This window comes from Mus caroli, unplaced genomic scaffold (genome assembly GCF_978045245.1).
Source record: "Mus caroli unplaced genomic scaffold, Mus_caroli_1 scaffold_17, whole genome shotgun sequence".
NCBI lineage: Eukaryota > Metazoa > Chordata > Mammalia > Rodentia > Muridae > Mus > Mus caroli.
Genome location: NW_028227272.1, coordinates 30,459,121 through 30,482,785, shown reverse-complemented (window position 1 = coordinate 30,482,785; position 23,665 = coordinate 30,459,121). Strand labels below are relative to the sequence as shown.

General features: G+C 39.8%; 1 protein-coding gene across 7 annotated transcripts in view; it reads right to left on the bottom strand.

Moving 5' to 3' along the window:
* Positions 1-23,665, bottom strand: part of Znf148 (zinc finger protein 148) — a 123,405-nt gene that overhangs the window by 44,509 nt on the left and 55,231 nt on the right. For 6 of the 7 annotated variants that reach the window (XM_085832243.1, XM_021184867.3, XM_085832244.1 and 3 more), the window contains 2 exons: positions 22,417-22,765; positions 345-470 (listed from right to left, as the gene is read on the bottom strand). In XM_085832243.1, coding sequence (XP_085688369.1) covers positions 345-470; positions 22,417-22,749 — 459 coding nt within the window. In that variant the 5' untranslated portion in view covers positions 22,750-22,765. The remainder of the gene's footprint in view (positions 1-344; positions 471-22,416; positions 22,766-23,665) is intronic. The other variant, XM_029470709.2, reaches the window with a different exon arrangement.

The following is a 23,665-nucleotide window of genomic DNA, read 5'->3' as shown; positions in this document are numbered from 1 at the left end:
GATCATATATATCTTGTTAGTTTGTATATATAAGGGAGACATGGAAAGACGAAAATTCATTTTTAGGGGAAAAAAGGAAGGGGTAATACAGATGAGGTGGGGGGGGGAGGAGAGAGAGGGGTGGGGAAGAGAGAGAGATTGTAAGCCATGGCCCACCACATCCACACAGGTATGCATCTCTCTTCTCTACTTCCTCCTACAGAAGCAGGCACAGCACACCAACTACTGATCCACATTAAGATCTCTACATCTGGATTAAGGTTGAAAGGGGTTCTGCCCACAGGATAGATAACCCAACAGTTAAAATGAAAGGTTAGCGACCACCCCTTAGCACAGTCTCTTACTTTTGCAGGAGAGCGTTGTTTCCGCTTCTTCTTTTTCTGTAAGTCTACTGGCTCTCTGACTTGTTTTTTGTCTCTCATCAGTTGCTCAGATACATCAGTAAAAGTAATTTCCTGCTTTACACTTATCTGTTTAAAAAAAACAAAGCTGGTTTTAGAAATGCATCAAGTCCAATGTGTACTCTGCAGAAGCACAACTAACAAGATAACCTCAGAGTGCTTTGGGGATGCTCGGACATCGCCCACAGGACAGACAGAATTAAGCCTGAGGATGGACTCCAAGAAAGTTCTGTATAGTCATTCTATACTGCTTTAATTGTTTGAAATTAGCCAAAAGCTTTGACTGGTAGTTAAATCCTTGACATCTGTTCTTTCTCCCTAAACATGGAAACCAGATCAAACCAACCAGGATAAATTCCATTGTGGTGATGAGGGATGAATAAAATCAAAGCACAGGACAGTGAGCCAGATGTCGAGAGAACTGTTCAGAGACAAACGGTGTGTATGGGGGGTGGGGGTAGGTGTCAGAATTGAAATGACATGGTAACATATCCCTGTATCTGCAACACTGGGAGGCAAAAGGTGGGGGAGGGGATCATGAGGTTGAAGCCAATCCAGACTGCATACCAAAACCTTGTCTTAAAGTCAGTAACAAAAACGAAGATACTTGTGTATGCCCTTCCAAGAGTAACTATAGCCAGGAAGTTAGGAGGAAATGAATCTTACACATGGTTACCTGACACTAATTTCCTTTCACTAGATTTCACCCACATGATGCTTGTGACAAGTACGACTCCCAAGAGAATTTCCTCCATGTTCTTTGACTCTGCTCTATAGGGGCACTTCACTCTTAGGTATAAACATCCTGCTCTGTTGTATATGCCTCTGACTAGTCAGGAAATCTATAAGGATAGATTAGTGATCCTCTAGTTTTCTCAAGGTTGAGAATATTCATATACAGGGGAGAATTGTAACAGGCACTTAGAAACTGTTTTTGTTTAAAAACAAATAAACAAACAAACAAACGAGCTGACTGTTTCCTTGGGCTTCAAGGTAACTAAATTCAGGATAAAAGCCTGGCTTTACTACTTTGGTTATATGTCTGTCTCCTTTACCTTGGGTCGCCTTCTTCCCTCTCCAGGAGTGTCTGTATAATCTATCTCATCTCCTGAATGGTTGATGGCATAGGTAAATCATCGTCCTTGGCCTTTCCTCTGGCATCACCTTGGATACCCAGTACAGCATATCCTCACAAGGCAGAGTTCCCTGGAGCAGAAGCAATCCTATTCTGATAAACACCCATCCTGGTAAGCAAGAGACTTCTGCAAGATCAACCAGAGCTAAGACAACATCCACCACCCACGTGACAGGACTGCACACTCAGGGCTGGTAATTACCTCTTGCTGCTGCCCCCACCCTGCAAACACCCCAATTCATGTAAACCTAAACCTCTCGTCAGTGCTCTAAAAGCAAGGCTCAGCTTACTGGACCTGTGTGGTTCTCTTCTGTGTGTGCTCACACGGAATAAACCTCCCCTGCTTTCTGCTTCACACATGGGACAAAGTCTTTTGTAGCCACCCACCTCAAAAGTATACTCTTCGCTTTGGCTGAACCTACATAATGTTTTCAGAGTGACTGGATGTACACATACACCACGTACACAAAGTGCTAGAAAGTAATCAATAAGCAGTCGAAAAACAAAAACGGAGTATATGAAACTGAGAAACTGTGTTGAAGTAGAGAAAAAAAAATGATTAATGGTGTCTTGGAAAGGGGTAAGACCTAAGAGCGAACAGTGAGGTAAGCAACACCAGTTCCCTTGCCACAAGCAATTAAGGGTCTAATACTAAGGTTATAGGCACATGAAAGGCTAGGTTCCAGCAAAAGTCAATACAGTATTGGGAACTATATTTAGACATTTTGATGTCCTTTTTTTTTTTTAAGATCAAGAAAACCACAAAATTCTAAAAACTGATCATATCAAGAGAAAATTCAATCAAATAATGGAAACAATGTTTTTCATTTATGTTCAATATATTTTCCTTTTTTTCTATGCTCACATTTCCTAGCCTTTTCAACAAATCACTACCAAAGGTATAATTATAAAGTCGTATAAGGTTTTACTTAAGACATAATGCTTACTATACAATAATTAGAGAAACAGAGTCCAGGATGCATTCAATGTCAACAACACTGTTATCCCATCTTCAAATCTGGGTTCCAGAGCTGCTTATCTTTAAAACACCAAGGTTCTAAGGACACTAATGATACAGTTAATTATCATCGGACTGAGGATAACCAGTCAACCTCCTCACTGCAACCTTTTAAACTTATCATTAAAATGAATACAAAAAATTCTGTAATTTTGTTAAAAATACACCAGAACCCCCTGAAAAGCATCTAAGGAGACACAGAGTGCTAATGATTTAAGCGCCCTGACAAGAACAAAGTGCCTCTAACTGCCTACCAAGCAGACACTGGGCCCCAAGGAATTGCTGTTTCCCTAGGGAGGGGATGGCCAAAGCCCAAAGTGCCAGCCAAGGAAGGAACTGTCTCCTGGGAAGGGATTTCACACAGATTTCAACAAATTAACAGGCCACTCAGGATAGACTAAAGCCCAGACAAAGACAGTCAAATGCCAGTCGGGGGTGGGGGTGGGGGGGGGTGGTATGCGCTGACCAGGGTTGCTAGCTACGGAAGTTACTCTTGCTCTGTGTTTAAACCTTTATCTCACGTCAGAACCCTAACCGTGGACTCCAGTCCTCTTCTCAGCCCAGCTTCCCTTTCTGTGCTCCCCATTATTGCTCTGTCAGGTGGTACTGTGAACGGAGACTGGGTCTCATTTGTTAGGGACACTAAAGCTAAGGCTTGTGCCCCCAAAATAACAGTTAGTGTGACTACATTTTCAAAACACTACAAAAAATATGGTACCAAAGATCCATAGCATCTCAGAGATGCGGCTGGATGTCAGGTGACAACAAGCACAGCACTGCTTGACTAATAACTGTATCAGGCTGCGGCTGGGCACTGAGGCTGGGCACACAGCAAATAGAGGGAAGAGAGATAAGGCAGCTGTGGAATTGCTCAATTTCACAGAGGCTCCAAAACGCAATTCTGACACTTTGTTGTCATGTTGTTTATAATGGGGGTGAAACACACACACATACACACACACATGCAACCATATCCCAGTTTTGGAGGAGCAGAGGCAGGAGGATCTCTGTGAGTTCTAGAGCACCAGGACTGAACAGAGATCATGTCTCAAAAAAAATCCCAAAACAGGAAACACAGGAACTCTTTAATACACAGTTAAAGCTGACTCATAAGTAAGTTCTACAGGCAACAGTTCTTCATGAGCACACAATTTTTTAAAAAATACAGTTTTTCTTACACATACATGGAAATTGATCATATTTATACGATCTTTTAAATATGAGGCACACATGTAACATAAGCGGGGTACAAACCCAGGTAGACAGTAAATCATAGTTTTAGAATGGTCCAAAACATTTGCTACTATAATGAAACAATCTAATTATGCTCAAGTTTCAAGTACACAGTTCATCTAAACACAAACTAATAAGCTCAGCTATGCCCCCCGTCCCCCAATCACTGCAACCTTGTACAAAAAGGTTTTTTACAAAAAGAACTGGAGTGGGGCAAAGAGATGGTTTAGTGGGATAAAGTCACAGCTGAACAAACCTGGAGACGTGGGTTCAAACCCTGGAATGCAAAGAAAGGTGAAGGAGAGAACCAACTTCACAAAGTTGTCTCTGATCTCTGCCCACATACATACATCATATACACTGAGAGATAATAATAAAAATAAATTTTTTCAAAGACGCTGGCAAATTCAAAGAGCGAAAAGTGTGAAGTGAAACAATGCATGATAGACAGCATGAAAGAGTTTCACAGCCTTCCCAAGTCCAAGCATGACTACAACAATAATCTATAAAAACAAGAAAACAATGTAAATGTCACAAAGATATTAAGTCATCCTACCCTTTCCTTGAGAGGTCCCCCTCTTTTCTGTTTTTTTTGTTTGTTTGTTTTTGTTTTTTGTTTTTTGTTTTTTTTTTTTTTGCGGTGAGGTTCTCTGTGTAGCCCTGGCTATTCTGGAACTCACTGTGTAGATCAAGCTGACTTCAAACCCAGAGATCTGCCTGCCTCTGGCTCTTGAGTGCTGGGACTAAAGGCATGACTCGCCACTGCCTGACAGAGGTTTTGATTTTTTAAGAAACTTATATACAAGATCTCATGAACTGGAAGGTGATCTCAACATTTTTTAAAGTTAAATTTTATTTTATTTTTGTGAACATATGTGTGTCTGCATGTGTGGATACATGATGAGGCTAGAAGTAGGGACCTCTGGAGCTCAAGTTATAGGAGCACCCAAGGTAGGTGCTGGGAGCTGAGGGCTGGTCCCGACAGAGCAAGGACTTGTAACTGCTGAGCCGTCCGTCTCTCCGGCTCCAGGAACTTTGATTTTCACGCTCCTACGTCTACCCTCTGCAGGCTGTGGCACCATGTCTGACACATGTGATGCTGGCGATGGGCACTCCACATGCTAGGAAGCACTCTATCAACTGAGCTGACTCCTCAGCTTAAGAACTCTTGTTGAGCCGGGCGTGGTGGCGCACGCCTTTAATCCCAGCACTTGGGAGGCAGAGGCAGGCGGATTTCTGAGTTCGAGGCCAGCCTGGTCTACAAAGTGAGTTCCAGGACAGCCAGGAATATACAGAGAAACCCTGTCTCGAAAAACCAAAAAAAAAAAAAAAAAAAAGAACTCTTGTTGAAAAGAAATCACTTTCATGGTGTTGATTTTTACAAAAACTAAACTATAATATTAATAAAAGCAGGTGTCGAGAAATGGTTAAACATCTGAAGAGATGAGGTAGCCAGATTTTTGAAAACCATAATAGAATCTAAAAAAGTCTGCAAGATACATCAACTTTTTGTTGTGGCAGTTGTTTTGTTTTGTTTTTATTCAAGACAGAGTTTCTCTGTGTAACCTCGGCTGTCCTGGAACTGCTACTTCTGCCTCCTGGGATCAAAAGCATACACCACCACTACCCAGCTTAATATACCAAATTAAAGAAAAAAATACAAAAACAAAAAGCAAAATAAAAATCCCAGGTGTCCCCTGTTATGTGACATTAACCATACCACCCAGTCCCTCACAGCACCCTCCTGGTAACCTAAGAGCCTGAATTTCAATGCAGCTTCTATCTAGAAATAGCAGTGTAACTTCCAAACCCATTAACCAAACTCAGGTATTTCTCCAGCTAAAACTCTAAACCCCTGCTCTTGCCCTGGTCCCTAGCCCGACAAAGAGCACTATGCCAGTTCACTCCTTGCTCTGACATTTGCTTCTTTTATTCTTGCATACTGGAATATAAAGAGCATAAAGAGCCTTAGTAAGTAAACTTTAAAAGATCTTCCCTTCATTCTTCAGCCTGAAATCTAAATCAAGCCCAAAGTCCAGAATGACTTTAAAGATTCCATATATACAGAAAACAGTCTTGGTTATAATTCACTATATTCTGTACTCATCTCGCAGCTACTAAGTACCTGTTTGGTACTAAATTCAGTAAAGCTAAAAGAATAAACAAACTCCTACTGAAATCTTATGTGCAAGTACCACTCTAGATGCAAAGAACACATTTTAAATATGAGGTCTCTTTTTCCTGTGTCTTTAAATGTATAAATGGCATAGTTCTGAATCCCAGGGAAAATATACCACATGCCATTCCTAACTAAATGAATGAATAGTACAGAGGAAAACAGCAAAGGCAGAATCAGAAAAAGATGACAACCTGTCAGGTTTCATGGATGAAACAAGAGACTTAATTAGATTTTCAAGTCTATCATTATATATTCCTTTTAATTTTTCCTTCCAAACTTGTCTCCCTCCCCAGCTTTCCTTTCCCAGACCAAATAATGTTATTAATGTAATACACATAAATATCACCTGACATTTTAATGAGGATTACACATTTTCACTTATTCTCCTCTCCCTTTCTCCAGAAGGAAGACGGCCAACTCCTTGACAGCATTTTGGCCCTGTCTTTATCATCCCAACACTCCACATGCTAATCTAGCTACACTGACAACTCTGCTAACTTAGGACACCATCTCATTATGAGCCTTCTACAAATACATTAATATGAACTGTTTCTCTAATGAGAAACAGGGTAACGCTGCCCTGTTACTAGTGAATCGATAACTAGCTCCTAACTCAGCTTTCATGATTTTATGTGATCTTATAGGAAATACATCTGGGCTTACTCATCTCTCCACTTCTGGAGAGATATATCCTTGTCAATACTCAATTTCAATTTCTGAATTCTCATTCACTGTCTCAGTGACTAAGAAAACAACCTCCTGGGGCTGGTGAGATGGCTCAGCGGGTAAGAGCACCCGACTGCTCCTCTGAAGGTCCTGAGTTCAAATCCCAGCAACCACATGGTGGCTCACAACCATCCGTAAGGAGATCTGACTGGTGTGTCTGAAGACAGCTGCAGTGTACTTACATATAATAAATAAATAAATAAATAAATAAATAAATAAATAAATAAATATTTTTAAAAAAATGAGAGCACTCTTCCTTATTAAAAAAAAGAAAAGAAAAGAAGAGAAAAGAAAAGAAAAGAAAAGAAAAGAAAAGAAAAGAAAAGAAAAGAAAAGAAAAGAAAAGAAAAGAAAAGAAAAGAACCTCCTGACCTCCCTCTAACTCTGCTAATGACTCCTCCCCATCCATCACCAAGGTTCTGCTGCCTCACCATCTCCCTACAATACCAAGCCTGGATCTATCAGCTCCTTTCCCTCCTCTTAAAAACACAATACTGTGTCTACTAAAAATTCTTGTGGACCCAAATTTTTCTAATTAATATCCTTCTTTAAAAAAATTATTTATTTATTATTCTATGTAAGTACACTGTAGCTGTCTTCTGACACACCAGAAGAGGGTATCATATCTCATTATGGGTGGTTGTAAGCCACCATGTGGCTGCTGGGATTTGAACTTAGGACCTTTGGAAGAGCAGTCAGTGATCTTCCAAAGTGCTGAGCCATCTCACCAGCCCCAATATCGCCGCCCCCCCCCCCCTCGAGACAGGGTTTCTCTGTATAGTCCTGGCTGTCCTTTGGAACTCACTTTGTAGACCAGGCTGGCCTCAGAAATCCGCCTGCCTCTGCCTCCCAAGTGCTGGGATTAAAGGTGTGAGCCACCACCGCCCAGCCCAATATCCTTTTTAAAGCCAAAGATTTTTAAATATTTAAAATATTACATAGTTGGAATATACTGACTCCAAATTTTAAAAAGTTATACTGTGAGTCAAAGCGGTACAAGCTATACTATGCACATACCATCTACACTATATGCATATGGTCTGGTCTACACTATGCATATACCGTCTATACTACGTACATACTGTCTAGAAGGAATCTGTCCCAAAACATTGTCTGAGGAACAAGCTGAATCAAGATGATCACAAGTATAACAAGAGTTAAGTGTGAAAAGAAAAATATCAACACAATTACCTATAGTGCTAATATACTAAAGAAAGAATGCCAGCACTACTTGGGATATTTATGGAATACAAGAAAGGAAAAATCTAAGGCAGGAGACTCAAGGAGGGAGGAAGGGAAGGAAAACTGTGGTGATTAACTCTGGGCATTTTTGACAGAACTAGATATAACCAGCTAACAGGAAGATTTCAAAATCTAAGCTCCCAAGCTACAGCAGAGTGTGGGAGGAGAAGCCGACGACAGGTGTCTGGATTATGAGCTGCACCCTCTCACTTCCTGACCCATGATCACATGCAAACTCTTACAAGGAACTGTCTCTGTCAGGTAAAGATGTGAACAGCCATTTTGATGTGAGGAGGCTGAGGAATCCCCAGCTCACATTCTGGCCTACTTCCCAAGTATAGTTATTAATTTAATGATGTTGCAATATCAACATTTTATAGTTAACCACAGATAAAATGAATAAAGTGAGTGTGTCAAATTATCCTAACGAAGTAATGCTGATTCTTTCCTCTTGGAATTCTACTCTTCTAACTTGCATGGCATCACACCACCTTAAGTTCTCTCCTTTGCCTTGTGGCAACCGCTTTGAACTGGTTCAATAATAAACTTCCGGTATGTGTTACATCAATGACTCCCCAGTGTGGGAGTCCCCGGAAGGGCCCCGACACCCTCTCCATGTGATGTTTCTTGATCAAACAGCCTTCACAACACCTTATGGTTGCTTAACAAGTGATATTATCAGAGACTGGATGTAATAGTAAGTTTGAGAATCTAAACATTTTATAATACTGATCTAGACAATGAAGAGAGCTATAAAAATGTACAACTCACTTCTCATTAACTTTTGTGTTTTACGAAAGTTATTTTTCAGGGCATAGAGAAATTAAGAGTACTTAGTCCCTGATGGGCAGTAGCATCGAACTCTGAGTTTGAGGCTAGCCAAAGCTGTCCTAGAAATCTATCCTAGAAACCAGAGAAACCCTGTTTCGAAGGGGAAAAAAATATGAGAGCTTACTTCTCTTGAAAAGGACCTGGGATTGGTGCCCAGCACCTAGGTCAGGTGGCCCACAACCACCTGCAGTTTGAGGATCAGATGTTCTCTGGCTTCCCGAGGCACCTATATGCACACATACACATATAAATAAAAATAATAGATCTTTAAAACAAAACAAGGCTAGGCATGGTGGTGTCTTTGATTCCAGAACTTGGGAAGCAGGGGCAGGTGGATCTCTTTGAGTTCAAAGACAGCCTGGTCTACAGAACAAGTTCTAGGCCAACCAAGGCTATATAGAAAAACCTGTCTCAAAAAACCAAACCAAAACCAAAATAACAACAAAAGGTTGGAACTGAAAAATGGTTCGGTGGCAGGAAGTACATTCCGCCCTTGCAGAGGACCAACATTCACACAGTGGCTGCAACTGACTGTAAGTCCAGTTCCAACTCTCTGGCCTCTATGGGGACGAGGTGCACACACGACACAAAGGCATACATGCCATGTAAGAAAACCTCAAAAGCATAAAATACACCTAAACATTTTTAAAAGTTTTTTTATAAACATGTTACTACTTAAAATACTTTTGTCATACGTTAAGATGAAACTTTAAATTACTACACTTTAGTTTCTTCTGATAAATAATAATGCAATCAACAGCAAAAGCTCCCGCAAGTCTTCATTTTTTTTGAGTGTGAAGAGTTCCAACAACAGAATGACAACTGATTTAGACAAACTGCAATCTTTTCTTCCTCTTCCTTCATCCAATCTCTTTTTGTAGAAATGCTTGTCGCCATCAAGATAAAGGCACATGTGTAAAGGCTGTGCACACATGTGCGTGAGCAGACATACCTGCACTTCCTAGTTCCACTGGTTGGGACCCCAAGAAGGAATGGCACTCACTACATCCAGCACCCAGAAATTAGTTTCCATTAATCAATATACAATAGACCAATAACTACTTAGCTGATTCCACATCCAGGACAGGAAAAACCAGCGTGTGGTGAAAGCTAAAAACTGTAGTGCCAGAAATTCAAGTTCTTAAAGAGGGATCAGAAATATGTCAAAAGGAACCAAACGAAAGAGTTCCTAAAGACCCAAACTGGAACAATGAGTAAGCAAATAAGCAATTTGCTTATTTTATGTGCTGGATTTTAATTCTATGGAAAAAATATCCATATTGAGATGATAAATCAAGAATCTCATCAAAGATATTTAACAATTACAACAAAAAAATTACCTTTACAAGGGGGAAGCCTGGCAAACACCATCTTAAATGAAGTTACAGGCCACATATGTCCCCTGTAGGATGACCTTGGAGGAGGGCAATACAAGATCACATCTATGGCACTGCCAGAAATGCAGAGCACCAGGTACTATCAGAGCACTAAGGGAATGAATGAACTGGAATGGTGGGGAGGGGATACAGAGTTTCTAGACTGTTCTAGAACTGTATTTATACAGTAAGGTTAAAATTTAACCTCATCGGAAAACAAAACTAAGCCCCCCAAAAGAGATTAAACTTAATGCTTAAAACTGTACTGATTAAGCCAGGCATGGTGGCGCACGCCTTTAGTTCCAGCACTCAGGAGGCAGAGGCAGGTGAATTTCTGAAGTTTGAGGCCAGCCTGGTCTATAAAGTGAGTTCCAGGACAGCCAGGGCTGTACAGAGAAACCTTGTCTCAGGAAAAAAAAAAAAACAAAAAACAAAAAAAAACCCAAAAAAAACACAAAACAAACAAACAAACAAACAACCCCAAAAAACTGTACTGATTAAAAGAGTATAAAATTTTAAATCCAAGTCTTCTATATCCAGGGACACAAAGTGAACTCCTATGTTCTGTGAATTATTTCTTAGACCCATGCTGCCACCAGCAAGTTCAGTGAAGCCTCTCACCCCCATGCTTTACAGTTTCAAAACGAGGATTAGAACCAAGACCGCCAGTGCAGTCAGAAATCCCACTCTGCCTGCACCATCAGGCCTCCCATGCTCCCTCACTTATACAGCGTGCTTTCTAAAGTTTAACACAGCCAAAAGCTCATTAATCTTTCATATAAAATCTTCCCTCCAGGGCTAGAGAGATGGCCCATGCTCTCTCTTCCAGAGAACCCGAGTTCAATACCCAGCACCACACAGCAGTTCAGGACTGTCTGCAACTCCAGTTCTGGGAGAATGAAGGGGTTTCTGAAACCCTCTCTGACTTTGTAGGGACAAGGCAAGGCACATGTACATTAAAATAAAAGGGAAAGACTATCCTTCCAAGTCTCTGCCTTCCTCTCAGTATCTTGCCCGTATCCAGGGCTGGCAAGGCATCTCAGCAGTGAAACACTGCTGCACAAGCATGGCAAACTGAGCTTGATCACAGAACCACAGACAAAGGAGAGAACTGGTAGCACAAAATTGTGCCATGGCACACATACCCATCCAAATACATACATACATACATACATATATACACACACATATGTATGTATGTATGTATGTATGTGTGTATGTGTTTGTTTATTTTGCTTTCTCGTTCACTTTTACTTTTCTTCTCTAGCCTACAAGTACATTTGTGGGGGGTTTTTGTGTGTGCGTGAATTATAATTTAGTCAATATATTTCCAAAGCCTAAAGAAACCCATACCAAAGAAATAAAAAACCGTAACAATGTCCATGCAGCATTGTAGTATTATTTATGATAATAAAAACTAGAAAGTCTACTACTCAATAATAAACTATGATTACAGTTATTAGTAATATCACATTTGATTAACATAAAAGAAAGAGAAACATTCATGGTGAAGGTTAAGTGGGAAATAGGAATAAATATGAAAAGATATTTGAAAACTTTATGCAAATATACACATATGTTTTGTCCAAACACACAAACACCTACACAGGAAAGTAACAACAAAAGAAATACTACAATGCTATCAAAAAAGCATTAAGAGAGGTTATTCTAGAGTACAGAAGTTGCAGACATTTTAGTTCCTTATGGTTTAGACCCTTCAGTATCTTCTCAGTGTGTATTACCTTATCATCCTAAAACGGCACCAAGACATATCTAGTACAAGTCCTTATTGTTAAAAGCAAAGCTTTCGGAGGAATGGTACCACACATGACTGCAGGCCTCATACCTGGGAAGTGGAGGCAAGAGAAGCAAGGCTGCAAGGTCATCTTAGCTACACAGTGAGTAGGCCAACCTATATGATACCCTGGACATATTGACAGAATAAATACGTAAGAGAGAAGAGAAGGGGGTGGGAGGGAGGACACACACGACTAAATGGAAAGGAAGAGAAGAGAGACGGTGCCAAAGGCATGAAGGAAGAAAAAAACCCTTCTACTACACATTCATTATACACTGCTATACCCAGACTGATACCAATGGGAAGTCGAAAGAAGGCATCTCTTGGTTAGTTTACAAAACTAAACAGCAATCAGGGGGGAAAAAAAGTTTTGGTTTGGTTTGATTTGGTTCTCATATCACCTGCAAAAACTCAATTCAAACAACAGTACATAGAGGAAGTGTGGCTAAACAGGACAAGTTACCAAACTTCACTAGTTACCAGTGAAAGGAAAACTAAAACCACACTTCATTACATTATACAACTAAAATGGTTACAGTGAAAATGTAGTACATGACAAGACCAGATACCAAGGATATGGAACAATCTTTACGACTTGCCAAGCCAATCACAGACTTCTGGTGGAGCAGGACACTTACCAAACTACAAAACTGCATCCTGAGGAAACAGGCAACAGCAATGAGTAAAAATATGCACAAAAAGGCACATCCAAGAATACTCAAAGAAGCACTTCTCAGAATGGTCAATATCTAGAAACAATCTTTTGTTGGAGAGAAAGGAAGATGTGTTGGGGATTAAAACTAGTCCTTTCCACTTGGCTGGGCAAACAATCTGCACGGAGCACACATACAGCCCACTCTAGTAACAGTCTGCAATGACAGAAGGAACACTATATTCGGGACTGAGAATAACCTACTAAATGCAAGAGATAACTGATTTCATAAGCAACAAACAAAAGCATAGCACACAGTATGGTTCTATTTATATCAAAATCAAACTCAAGCTACAGACCATGATAAGCACCAAGGCACTAAGGACTGACCGGGGGAGGCGTGTCTCTGGGTCTCTACTGATGCTCTACGCCATGATTTAGGCACACCGAAGTTACTTTTGACTACATTTATGACACTTAAATTTATGAACTTAGCAATTATCCAATTTTCTTTATGAATGTTCTGATCTAATAACTACACATATATGTACAGAAAGAGCCTATATGTGTGTACAGATACATGCACAAGCACTATTTTTATCATTATTTCATTCAAACAAACAGACCTAGCAACAATATAAATGTCAAGTAAATAACAGCATGCCACTTAATTACTAAAATAAACAATGCAGTTTTATATGTGGTGACATGAAAATCAATACAAAGTATCATTAAATACAATTTCCAAAGTGATATGATTATCATTTAGATGATATATCTTTAAAGCATACTATGTAGAAATAAATATACCAATGTTGTTTACAAATTAAAATTTTCTAGAATATCAGTACTAGTAATATCTTTGGGATCAGAAGAGTCAAAAGATAGGAAAAAGGAATCCCCACCCATCTACCCAGACACACTAAAAATACTGAATAAAATTATCTCCAGGCTTCATGTCATAAGTAAACAAAAAATGACCATCCTATTTTAACTAAAATCTTATCACCAAAATCTTGTTATTCATATGTCAATATCCCAAAATTTAGCCGGGCAGTGGTGGCGCACGCCTTTAATCCCAGCACTTGGGAAGGCAGAGGCAGGTGGATTTCTGAGTTCGAGGCCAGCCTGGTCTACAAAGTGAGTTCCAGGACAGCCAGGGCTACACAGAGAAACCCTGTCTCAGAAAACAAAACAAAACAAACAAACAAAAAAATCCCAAAATTAAAAAAAAAAAATGTTAAAATACTTGTAGGCACAAGCATTATAGATAAAGTATCTCAACCTGCAAAAGTATTACTCTCATTCATCCATTTGCACAACCTGAATTATGATGTGCCTATATATGAGTCTAGGAATATATATAGTGAGTTCTGGGCTAGCCAGGACTACATATAAACCTGTCTCAATACATAAATCAGTTAACTAATAAAAAATTGAAATCAGCAATTCTAAACAATAACTTAATTCCCATTAAAGCCTGGTTCATGAAGGTCAGTGCTCAGCCATGCTCTCTCTGCTCAGAAACCGCCCTCTATCTTATCAGTAAAGTATCATGAGAATCCTACACCTGACAAACTGCTCTAACCTCCTGGAACACAGCCCGAACCAAAGCAAGAACCAACAGCCCACAAACAACAAATTACTACTGAATCCCTCAATGACTCTAAAAATATGCAACAGTAATTAGGAACAGACTGTAACTTACAAATGACTCTGAAAAAGCATACAATATAATTATAATTGCCTGTGTTGTCTTCCTTAATGAAAGGATTTTAGAAACTGAAAAGGAAAACAGAAGTCTGACTCCAATGGCCAAATACATTTTGAGTTTTCAGGCCCATTAAAAAACGTATTCAAAGCAGGGCAGTGGTGGCACACGCCTTTAATCCCAGCACTTGGGAGGCAGAGGCAGGCAGATTTCTGAGTTCAAGGCCAGCCTGGTCTACAAAGTGAGTTCCAGGACAGCCAGAGATACACAGAGAAACCCTGTCTCGAAAAAACAAAAAACAAACAAACAAAAAAATCCAACTGTATTCAAACATATAAAGCACCTTAAAGTATAGCTGTAATTCTATCGTGATGCTTTATAAATTTATGATCTAAAAATGTCACACAAAGCCACGGAGAAGCTTCAGCTGGTAAAAAGCCCCTGTCTGCACAGCTGACTCCTGAAATCTGGTCACTGGGACCTCCATGGTGCAAGGGAAAACTGATCCGTGCAGGTTGTCTTTCTGACCTTCACATGTAAGTTTTTAAAAGATGTTTAAAAGAATGTCACATAAATTCTGAAGTAAATCTTTCAGGAGTTAGATATTCCTAAAATCTTTTCTATATATCATTGTATGACAAGAACATGAACTTTTAGATAGCTCCCAGTTTATAAAATATTTTCATTCATGTTATACAGCCCAACAGTTTATCAGAAGACAAATGTATTATCATCAATTATAATCTACTCCAATTTGTAAATACAGACTGGGAGCCTTTCCTCTTAACATGCTTGTCATCAACTGGAAAAGAAAAGAGCATAGAAGTTTAAGAGTTCTCAAATCTTCTTTGATGAACTTTGTAAGAATGAGAAGATAGGTGATATCTTTTCTTTATTTTCTGAGATGTTGCAAAGCTGCCACAGCACTGTCTAGTGAGACAGGCTGTGATGAAACAGCCTGCATGGACACTGCCCAACATAGACACCATGTGACTGATAAGCATCTGCAGAAGCCCAGTGAGCTTAAAGGCCTCAAGTGTTAATTTAAATGTAATGGATTAGAGAACAAACATCCAATGAGTAAACCATACACCAAAAAGTTGACCTCTACTGACTTAAGAGTAGAAAATCAAAATAAATCCTGAGAGCTAAGTTGCCACAAATAACAACTTTTAATTGTTAACTTAATTTACTAAGAGTACAGAACCTAAAGTCATTAACATTTGTGAAAACTCAAGTGCTAATTCTCTACTAACAAGGGGTAATATGAAAAGGAGCTTTTTGTGATTTCCAAGTGAATGAACTAACAGAGGAAGAAAACCATCACCATGTTCAATATCATTTTAAAAATACTTACTAAAGAGAATGTTGAAAATGGGGCCTGTTACTCGTAAGTTTGTTCACATTGAGAAACAAAATTATACTGTTCTGGGTAAAATGCCCTTTTCAATGAAAACCAATACACGGCCCTTACCACCAACAGCAACATATGACTAAGAAGGGGAATAATTCCTCATATCTATTTATGTCTCATTATAAAACAATGTTACATAAATCCCAAATTCTGACCATCTGTTAACCGGCATGACCAATTTTTCAGATTCACTTATCTTTGAGGACGACAACTCAACTGAGCACTCATACAAATGGAGTGTCAAACTGACAGGTTAAAAGAATAAGGAGTCATAGCCAGGCGTGGTGGTGCACACCTTTAATCCCGGCACTTGGGAGGCAGAGGCAGGCGGATTTCTGAGTTCAAGGCCAGCCTGGTCTACAGTTTGAGTTCCAGGACAGCCAGGGCTATACAGAGAAACCCTGTCTCAAAAAACAACAACAACAAAAAAAAGAATAAGGAGTTGAGAAAAGTTCTACTGTGCTGATAAGAAAGGAACCCCTCACAATCCTGTAAGTGACATGCCAATGAAAAGCACATAAACAGATCATTTATGGCGATAGGCTATGAAAACGGAAGGACATGTTCTAGAGATCTCAGGCTCTGTAGAACCCATGAACTAATATATCCACAGCAGCTTTATCTGTACTAGCTAAAAGCTGGAAACAACCCCCAATGGCCTTTCAACAAGAGTATGCTCACCTGAGGCCTCACAAGAGAAATGGACTACAGATATGACAGCTCTGATTCATTTATGTCAATCTCAAAGTCACATACTGTTGATTTCATCAATAAAAACATCCTCAAAGTAACTCAATTACAGAGTAGGAACCGGATCTGGGGTAGACAGAGGGTTCAGAGGGCAGTGGGGATTGATTATAAAGGGTTAGCTCTTGTCTCTTCCCCTTTCTGCTCTTCCCTATCATGAGCCTTGCAGTCCTCAAGTTGTAAGCTGGGAATTACATGGGAAGCCCATCTAATACAAGATGCTAAAGCAGGGCTCAGGATCTGTAGATGCAGGGTAGTATTTAACTAGCTGGCTTAAGATCAGGCATACACTCGCTAGCTAGCAATCAAATAAACTTCTTTTTTTTTTTTTAAAGATTTATTTATTTATTATATGTAAGTACACTGTAGCTGTCTTCAGACACTCCAGAAGAGGGAGCCAGATCTCGTTACGGATGGTTGTGAGCCACCATGTGGTTGCTGGGATTTGAACTCCAGACCTTTGGAAGAGCAGTCGGGTGCTCTTACCCATTGAGCCATCTCACCAGCCCCGCAAATAAACTTCTTAAAAGATGTCTTTCAAGATGTCATAGATGTCATATCCAGTCATGATAAGAGGACTCTTCACAAAAAAGGGAAACTCTGGCAAGTGCTGGTTGGCAAAAAAAGAATGTACAGTGTAACTCTGAAAACTGACAGGTGACAGCAACAGTGTCACAGAGTGCATAGGAAAAGCAACGGAAGCTTGTTATCCGAGTACTATTTGCTACAGCACTCAAACAAACGTTGTCTAATTAAACACTAAAAACGACAGAAAAGGCTGGGGTAAATTAAAGAAAACCTAAAAAACTAGAGGTATGCCATCTGATGAATTAAAACCACCATTGTTTAAATGTTGGTTGTAAGCAAATCATTACCTAGAATCTATGTGATCTTAAATAAAAGTCCAGCTGGCTCTAAACTAAGACTGACTCTACATGAAATACAAGGACATAAACTGTCCTAAGAGTCTTGCAAAGAACAAAACTGAGGTATTATTCTATCTGATCTCAAACTTAACTATGGAGGATAAAGTCAAAAAGTGTTTCTGACTGAGAGATAAACTAAATCAGTCAAACAGAAACACAACTCAAGAGAAGGCATATAAACATGCAGAAAGTACAGTTACTAATAGCCTTATTTCTAATAATACAAATAAGGAAGTGCACACAAGGAAAAAAGATAGTAAATGTTTAGATAGTAAAACAAAACAACACTAATCAATAAGGAAAAACAATGAAGTATTAATAAACAATCAACACAGATAAACTAATAATGTGCTTCACGAAAACACACAAACATGAGAACTACATTTAATTTCATGACATAAAATTTCTGAGACTACAACAAATTATAATGAAAAACAATCCTAATAATTATGAGACAAATGACTGGGAAGAATCACAAAGCAACTTTCTAGATACTGAAAATGTTCTATATCCTGAGGGGTTGTGTATTACTAAAATGTATGCAGCTGTCTGAACTGAACTGAAGATACAAGCTTTTCCACTTAACTCTCCAATTAAAAACAAAATGCGGGCTGGAGAGATAGCTCAGTGGGTAAGAGCACTGATTGCTCTTGGTCCTGAGTTCAAATTCCAGCAACCACGTGGTGGATCACAACCACCTGTAATGAGATCTGGCACCCTCTTCTGGCACATCTGAAGTCAGCTACAGTGTACTTATATTTAATAATAAATAAATCTTTTTAAAAAATGCATCTTTACTTACACATCTGGGTTGCCTCCTATAGCCCAAGTACTAAGATAAAATTTAAAGGCCAGACCTACAAAATAAACCTTAAAGGATAATAATACAGCTTTACAAGCAAAGAAATACAAAGTAAGTTGGCCATAATAAAAATCAACAAGGAAGTTTTCACAAGCTGAGATGTCAACAAGAATATTTCAGGCATAAACACACCATGTGCAAAAGAAACGAGAAAGTCACTGTGGATCTGGTGAACTAAGGTAGTCTGATATGCTTAAAATGAAGTATGAGAGACTTTAGTAACCAGCTATGAAAGAAGTTACCTCAGAGACCTGACACAATGGCTATCTCCATCCAAACTAGTAAGTACATTTTAGCTGTCTGACAATGAGGAATCAGTGAAGTCGTTTTATAAAAGGAGCAAGAAGTTACATCACATTTGAAAAGATCACTACAGAAACTAAAAAAACAAAAGGTTCAGGCTACAGCATGTCTAATAAAGTTACTGTGAAGTCTAGACTACTGGATAAAGCCAACAGTAGAATGTATATACTTCTCAAGTGTCTCACAATCTGGTCATAAAAGTCACCTTAGTGCAGTAATCAAATAGTATTTACTCGGACAATAGTTGAAACTAGAAATCAAGTAACAGCAAAAACAAGGTAGAAAATATTCTTCTATCAAATATTTGGAAATTAAACTATGCACTTCCAAATAATCCATAGTTCAAAGAAATCAAAGATATAAGGAAAGAGAATGTAATTAAACACTCAACTAGTAACACATCTGAAGCAGTGGCTTAGAGGAAACTCACAGTCCTGGTGCATGGCAGGAGAAAAGGCCTGAAATAACAGCCTAATGACACTCAAAGTCAACACAAGGAAGAGCAGTGCCAGTGAGCCGGCTCTGCTGCCTGCTTGCCATGTCAGGTGGATGACCTGAGTGTGGTGACCTGATCCCCAGGCCCACATCGGGAAAGGTCACATGAATTCCTGCAGGCTGCCCCTGACCTCCATTGGAGCACAAGTGATCCTCTTCAGCTAGAGTTCAAGGCCAGCTAGGGCTAGAAGATAGCATCTCTCTCTCTCTCTCTCTCTCTCTCTCTCTCTCTCTCTCTCTCTCTCTCTCTCTCTCTCTCACACACACACACATACACACACACACACACACACACACACACACACACACACACACACTCCAAATCAATGAACTGGAAACAGTAAGTCATGGGCAGGAGAGATGGCTCAGTGGTTTAAGGCACTTACTCTTCTTCTAGAGGATCTGAGTTCAATTCCCAGTACCCTCATTAGGTGACTCACCATCACCTACTCTTTTAGCTCCAGCAGATCAGAGGCCCTCCTCTGGTCTCTGTACTGCTCCACGCTCACATGCACATACCTCCCGTGTGTGTGTGTGTGTGTGTGTGTGTGTGTGTGTGTGTGTGTGTGTGTTGTGTGTGCGCGCGCGCACGTGCGCAAATCAGCCAAGCACTGGTGGCGTAGGCCTTTAAGATCTTAGCACATAGGAGGCAGAGGAGATTTCTGAGTTGGAGGCCAACCTGGTCTACAGAGTGAGCTCCAGGATAGCCAGGGCTACACAGAGAAACCCTGTCTCAAAAAACCAAATTAAATAAACAAACAAACAGGAATCAATAGGAAAAAAAGTATTCTTAAGATATCAATAAAATCAGTCACTTCTGGAGAAGGAACAGAGCAAGCATTCAACACAAAGTGTCAGTTTTTTAGGTCAAGGAAGCTCTAGAGACCTGCTATACAACACTGCAGATACAACTTAACACTACTCAATTATAAACTTAAGAATGGTAAAGATGGGGGCTGGTGAGATGGTTCAGGGGTTAAGAGCACTGACTGCTCTTCTGAAGGTCCTGAGTTCAAATCTCGACAACCATCTGCAATGGGATCTGGTGCCCTCTTCTGCGGTGTCTGAAGACAGCTACAGTATACTCATATTAAATTAATTAATTAATTTTAAAAAAGAATGGTAAAGACAGTAACAAAACCATAAACACATACCTATAGCTAGGCAGAAACAAATAGACTATTAACATCAAACTCGAAAGCATTTAAAGGATAGAAAAAAAGGGGAGGAAGAGGAGAAAAAGAAAAAGAAAAAGGAAGGGAGGAAGAAAGAAAGGAAAGAAGGGAAAACTGGTAACAGATTTGTGTACAATAACTGAAAACTTTGACAGAATTGACCGTTCTTTTACAACAAAGAGCCTTGCTGAGTCATAGAAGAAATAGATGATCTGAATAGGCCCACATCTATAAGAAAATTGGCCCAAGATTTTCTAAGTCTTCCAAAATAGAGAGCACCAGGTTCCGGTGAATTCAAGCAAACATTTAAGAGGGAAATTTATCAATTCTCTCCTATCTTTTCCAGAAGACAAGAACAGGGATTAACTCAAGGCAAGAAATATGAAACACCAAAACTAAGCAACAACATTACAGGGAAAGAAAATTACATACCGGTCTCTCTCCTAAGTTGTAAAAAATAAAGTATAACACTAACAATGTATAACACTAACAAAGTATAACACTAACAATGTATAAAAACAATCATACTGGGATTTACTGAAGGCATGAAAAGCTGGTTCAACACTCAAACAGCAGTTCATGTAATCCATTATAAACAGGCTTCTGCAATGGGCTAGGTACAAATTGGTGCACATATGCACAACTGTAAATGGTTATCCATTAGTCACACTATGGTGGTATACAGCAGAACATAAACAACACTGCTGCCTTTTAGAACCCACAATCTATCAAGAGATATGGACACTAGGTAAGTCAGCACAAGTCTCTATCTTAGGGCTCAACTAGAGTCCCTGTGAGCGGTAGGACAGTGATGAAGTTGCACTACCTATGCAGAAAACAGCATTGAGTTATGGCTGAAGTACATATTTAGGCAGATACGTGATACTCCTCAAGCAAAGAAAAAGTGCTGCATTATAGATAAAGGGAGAAAAAAGCCTCTGGGTCTAGTACCAGTGGTGGAAGACCTAAGACTCAAAATATGGTTCTGGTTTTATTCATCAGAGTGAAAACAGACAATTGGGTGTGGTGCCAGCAAGCCTATAAACACCAGTACCAGGGGCAGTGGGAAACTGAAGCAAGAAGACTGCCAAGGAGTTTGAAGCTAGCCTGGGCTACATGGTAAGGACGCAGGGCAGCATGGGCTGTACAACAAGATTCTTTGTCAAGACAAGCAAAATAAATAAAGATGGAAGAAGAGAAGACATAAATGCCTAAAAAAGTTTCTTGGAGCTGAGTAATCCCAGCTGCGAAGAGGCAGGAGGATGCCAGCAATCACTAGGCAAGTAGGCGGGACTTCTGGGTTGGACTGAGGAAGAGAGTTAGGTCTTTTTGGACAGGGATAGTGTGAGGACATGATGAGGACAAGAGTGTCTCCCAGGTTCAATGGCGGATCCGTCAGGATTCGCCACCAGAGGATTTAGATTTAATAAGGCTTGCAAGTTAGGATTTTAGTTGCCGCGCCCAGCATCTGAGTTATCCTCATTTCTGAGCTAAATTTGTGTTGCATTTTCCTTCACAGGGCGCTCATCTGGGTTCAAGAGAGAAAGGTATGGTGGCAAGGTGTGTGTTTTGCCTGAGGTGCACCACAAAGGCCGTGGGGGATCTGAAGCACGGGGTTTGCTTGGTAGCGACTCGCCAGTGGGAACTTAGTGAGCTGGGTGGGGTAGTTTCGGGAGCTCCAGGCCAGAGTCTCCACACGATAAGAACAGGCCGGCCAGACCCCCAGAGCTGAGAGAGGAGCAGGCATAAGCACAGCAACGTGCTGGTTTGATTTTAATATTTCCCGCAACAAAGGATGACCTGGCGCACGTAGCAAATTCTAGGCCAACTTGGGCTATATACTGACAGCCTGCCACAAATAGATCAAGTTCCAAGACAGCAAGAACTACACAGAGAAACCACCTCCAAAAATCAAAAAGAAATGCTAAACATGGTGTCTTTCCAAAGCAAGCGCTTAACATCCAGTACACACATAACCATGACCAAATAAATGTTCGAAAATAGAGTTCAAAAACAATAACATGTAAAAACTTAATTCTGCCTTTCGAATATGATAGCTGTCCACAGCTTGGTCACTCAATTAAAACATAAACAATCAAAACAATAACAACAACAAAAACTGATTAGCCTTTGACTATTGTAATTTTTTGGTGACTCCCGGGACTGTGGACCATTTCTAGTTTAGTACTTACAGGGACATTAAGTGCATACTGCAGTCCTTGGGGAAGCCGCTCGTGGGTGTCCATCTGCTCTTCGTCATTTTTCACTGTCTCTTCGTGGACCATGAGTTCATCATGGGATATCATATCCTGTTGTCTCATTTCACTCTCTTGTAACACTTCGTCTGCAGCAAGGATCTCCTGGTGAGGCAAACTTCGATCTTGAAGTACTGACTCCTGCAGTTCTCCAGACACGGCAGACTGGCCAGACACTCCACCCATTACAACCATTGCCCTGGAAGACTGCATTTCGTCTATGCCGCCACATTTAAGAAACAATCCTTCCAGTTTGTCGTCAATGTTCATGCTTAAGTATAACTGCCTAGAAAGACCAAGTTTGGCAACAAAGCATAAAAAAATTAGTTTATATGTCCTGTTTGGTAGATTTTTATTTCAAATTATAAAATTTATACATTCAAATAGAAAATCTTTACTCATCTAATCCATATAATTACCAAGATTGACTTCCAGAGGCTAGAAAAGCAAAACAAGTTTTCATTTTGAAATTAAGGCATAATCCCAATATTTTTCATTACTGAAAGTGAACTTTACACAAAACAGATTAAAGGACGTATTTATAACTTTAGTTCAAGAACTTTCAAATCTGAACATATTACAGTGTCATAAAATGTAAAAGGATGAACCAGTAAAACATAACGGACAGAGAATACTCCCAGGCAAACCCCCGATGCAAACAAAGACCCTCATAAACCCTAAGAAAGGCTGTGATACAGCTGCTCGGTTACAACAGCGCTTGGCTACCATACACAAGAAGCCCTCGGTTCAGCAAACCACAGCAGCACTCAAACAGGCAGAGTGTGCTCAAAGAACTTAAAAATCACGCAGAACAACTATAACCCTCAGTCCCCAAGTGGAAGCTCACAAGTAAGAGAGCACTGTGCTTTGGTGTCTTAGGCAGTGTTGAATATCACCTTCGGCTTCATAATGTAAGACCAAAATGTACATTAGATTCCAATCCCTACTAAAATCAAAATATCCTTGAATTTATGAAGGCTATCATCAAGGGAATGATCTTTTCTTAAATGAACACTTCACAGACCTTTATGAATAGCAGAGTAAACAAAGACTAATTCAGACTTGCTTTTCTTGCCTTCCTGGTACCTACCAGATGTTATCAGTCTGGAAAACATATGACCAATGAGCAGCATTTGATTTTTACTTTTCAAAATCTTCACAGAGCAAACAAACTCTTAAAGGTCAA